This window comes from Ochlerotatus camptorhynchus, unplaced genomic scaffold, assembly GCF_037179485.1.
Source record: "Ochlerotatus camptorhynchus isolate MF236.1 unplaced genomic scaffold, CSIRO-AGI_Acam_v1.1 ptg000101l, whole genome shotgun sequence".
Classification (NCBI taxonomy): Eukaryota; Metazoa; Arthropoda; class Insecta; order Diptera; family Culicidae; genus Ochlerotatus; species Ochlerotatus camptorhynchus.
The window spans coordinates 381,185-385,138 of NW_027040591.1; the positions used below are offsets into that span (position 1 = coordinate 381,185).

Genomic DNA, 3,954 nt, shown 5'->3' on the forward strand with positions numbered 1-3,954 from the left:
CTGGAATCGGACCAGAAGATTGCTGTTCCTGAGAAGTTTGTGGTTTTTCTAACTTGTTCCATCAGCTGGCTGCCAAGCAAGGCTGCGCAAAGCTCGAGTTTTGGAATAATGAGTCCACGTAGAGGTGCAACGCGGGGCTTAGCGATGAGTAATTGGCATTGGTACAACCCTTTTCCATTCGGCGAAACTACGTAGACACACGATCCATATCCGTGGTCGGAAGCATCACAGAAGCAATGAAGAGCGTAATGGTTGTTCGTGTTTGCCAGAACGCATCGAGGAACCTTCAGCTTCGGCAGTTCAGGGATCTCACTACGGAAACGCATCCACCAGACCCGAAGGCTTTCGGGAAGTTCCTCGTCTGTGTATCGCCCACAGCCTTTGGATGAACATCTTCGCACTCATAGCTACGGATCCGACTAATCCGAATGGGTCGAATAACTGCACCATCTCGGAGGCCACTATCCGCTTGGTGACCTTCTCCAGTGGCGGTAGGGCTGGAATCTTGAAACCGAACTCATCCGTGATGTGCGACCACAGAAGACGCAATGTTTTTACGGTTCCAGAACCATCGATTTCTGTTTCTGGCGAGAACTCCTTCAAATCATCCGGCATGTGTGCCAGAACCCATTTTCTCAAATTGAATCCAGCCAGCTTCAGGAGCTCCGCTAGCTGCTTGCTCGCCTCGATGGCGACCTCCAAATCGTCCTCGCCAGACAGTGCGTCGTCCATGTAGAATCCGTTGAGGATTACTTTCGCACCTAGAGGGTATCGGTGACCCTCGTCCTCCGCCAGTTGGTTCTGCACACGGGTTGCGAGATACGGTGCACAAGAAGTGCCATATGTAACGGTAGTGAGCTGGTACCGCTGAAGTTGTTGAAACCCACTTAAGCGCCAAAGAACTTGCAGGAATTTGCGGTCCAATGGATGGACCCAGATTTGGCGGAACATCTTCTCCGCATCTGCCTTGAAAACGTACCGAGGCATCCGCCAGTTGAGAACGATTGCGAGCAGAGGAGGTTGAACAATTGGGCCGACGAGCAAAACATCATTCAGCGACAACTGGGAACTCCCCTTGCAGGTAGCATTAAATACCACGCGGGTCTTCGTGGTAGAACTGTCCGGGCGGAAGATGGCATGATGTGGCAGGATAAACTGGGGATTTTCGACGCGAGGGCTCAACTCCATGTGACCTAGTGCCTTGTACTCCTCCATAAACTTAACGTACTCGTTCTTGAAGTCACTGTTCACCGCAAACTTTCGCTCGATCGCCAAAAATCTACGTTGCGCCACCGCAAACGAATCTCCCAACATAGCAAGCATTTCTTCCAGTAGAGGAAGCCGAACCATGTAGCGACCATGCAAGCTCGCTGCTTGCGGGAAGCCTTTCGTTGTGTACTGGAGAATAATGTTCAACGCAACGCATCGAAAGCACTGCTGCTACTGCTGCCGACCGGACACCACCAAACACGGTGATTGAATAAGCGGATCAAATTCGATTTTGAAATCTGTGTTAGGGAAAGCGCTTTTTCCAGGCAATCGGTGATAATTTCGATCACCATTACAACAGTTTGACATTTGTGTAATTTTCAATAGTGACCTATTGAAAATTGATAAAATGTTGATTTTAGCAGATTTGTAGAAAAATTTCTTGTTTAGAATTGAAATCCATCCGCTATTGACAGAGATATAAGTGGTCAAAACCTGAGTTCTTTTCGTAACGTGGTCGATTTTGGTTTTTTTTTAAATTGCACCCCAGTATGTTGCCGTAAGACGTAATCCTACGTCAAAAACGTAATAAAGTCCTTCCAATACGAATATTGTATCGAGGGATTCAACCAGAGGTTATAAAAATGATCAAGTAGAGATGAAAAGAAGGAAAAATAATGCATATGAGATCTATTGACGAAGCCAGGATTTCTGTCTGAAAGGGGGAAATGGAATGATTAAACAAAAATAAAGTTTCATTGAAATATTATCATGGGGATTAATTCCCGCTAATTTAACAAAAAATCACGTTTCCCATTCCTAGGGAGGCTAGTTAGATTTCCAGGGAAACAGCGAAAAGGCATGCTAAATATAAATGTTTAAATATACGCATTCCTCACTTACAAACTTTCGATCAATTCATGTGCCATCCCAATCTTCTGCTAACAGTATAGTTACTTTGTACCTCCTTCTCAGCCGTTTAATTAAACGTTCGCTGACCTGTTAGCAGTGGCCAATTCCTGTTGTAAACAGACGATACAAAAAATACAAGTTCAATTACTACTGCTCACAGTTCCAGGCATATTCCTTCTTTCGATTAAATACGCCCTCGCATTTAATTGTCTGCACAATATTTCCCTACAGCAAATGAACTTGAATCACACCTATGGATGCGATAGAGAAGGAACGCGCTCTGGTACAACAAATATTTACGCGCCGTTTCCTCACCTCACGTCCACTGAGGTGGCTGCTACCGGCTTGGCTTCGCTCAAGTTCAACGGTCGTTATTCTTTGCTCAGATTAATGTAATGGAAATATTGGCGAATGAAGAAAAAAAAAACCACTCCATGTCATTCATTTTCGGTGACGAACGGTGTTGTGACGAGGGAAACTTGTTATCCCTTCGGTTAATACCTGGTATAATAGAACTGTGCGAAAGTTCGCTAATAGGATTCCTTTCATTGAATTCAAGGCCACGTCAAAATCGGTCATAGACGATGAAGCGCTATACAGCATCTCGCCTTTCAAGTGCGGAACCAGCGAAGAAACAATTTCGGTTTTCCGCTGAAAACGAAATCGAATCGCGGCAGGCACATTAGATCCTATTGATACCCAAGCGAATACACTTTTACACTGATAACGAAACGCTTTGAAAGTCGTCGTTTTATTTTACGAACCAAACAAAAGAAGCATGAATCGAGCAGCTGATAGGGAATTTTTTGGGCTGCTTATCAGAGTGAAATGACCTACAAAACTGTAGACATGAATTAGCAAAGAGTACGACAGAGAGCTCAGGATGACTAATTTTTTGATTTTATTTGGGACCGCTTATTATAGTCACTTTGACGCATTTTATTTAGGTCATTCGATTCTTGTGTGTGGAAGAGATTTGAACTCGTGGCAATCAGTGTGAGGGGCACCCAGTTTAAAAAATACCATTAGTAAACTTGTTTCATGTGTGAATCTTATGATATGAATCATGCAGGAATACTACTCATTTGAATTGTGACGCATTTGATATCTGTGTGACTCACAAGGCTTTGCAAATCACAGTTCAATGTTCCACAATATTCTTCTTTGTTGACTTCTTCTTTACCGACTCTACACTCAAAAAAGTCCACACGTCTGTTCGAAATGTTTAAACACTTGATGCACAATCACATTTATATTGCTTCAATGTGTTGTACACGTTAATTTCTAGTGTTTCAAACATTGAAATGTTGATAATATTTCACTATCAGTTCCAGTGTATTGCACATTGAATCCCACTACTGTTCAAAACAGATGGATTTAAAGTGGTTTGCATTTCAATGCGATGTGAATTGCTTGTTCATCCGACTCAGCCTCATATATGAGACCAATCGTGGACCAGTGACAACGATAACAGCATATCCCAACAGTCCAGGATCGAAACCCAAATTAGACCCATTAAAAAAGACATGTGTAAGCCCCTGCCCTCAGGCAACTTTGTTTATATATTTGTCGATTCATTTTTAGAGTCGGTACAGAAGAAGTCGATACAGCAAAATATTGTAGAACATTGAACTATAATGTGCAAGGCTATTGATATTTCACTTCACTCACAGTCTCACACACTTTATTTTGTTTCGCAATTTTTACCGAGATTTGGACAGTCGAGCTCTCGGTAAACATATTTTGCCGAGACCTCAGCAAACGTGACGTTTGGTTGTTGAGTATCGGAATATGTTTTGCTGAACCTCACCAAACAAACGTCATGTTTGCTGA

At 43.1% G+C, this 3,954-nt stretch overlaps 1 protein-coding gene across 1 annotated transcript; it reads right to left on the reverse strand.

Moving 5' to 3' along the window:
• Positions 1-312: 312 nt before the first annotated feature.
• Positions 313-1,350, reverse strand: LOC135699025 (uncharacterized). Its single transcript, XM_065219209.1, has one exon. The coding sequence runs from the start codon at positions 1,348-1,350 to the stop codon at positions 313-315; it is 1,038 nt and encodes a 345-aa protein (XP_065075281.1).
• Positions 1,351-3,954: the final 2,604 nt, after the last annotated feature.

Bases quoted from the DNA above. Each gene is read 5' to 3' on its own strand.
- LOC135699025 (XM_065219209.1), bottom strand. From the start codon at position 1,350: ATGGTTCGGCTTCCTCTACTGGAAGAAATGCTTGCTATGTTGGGAGAT.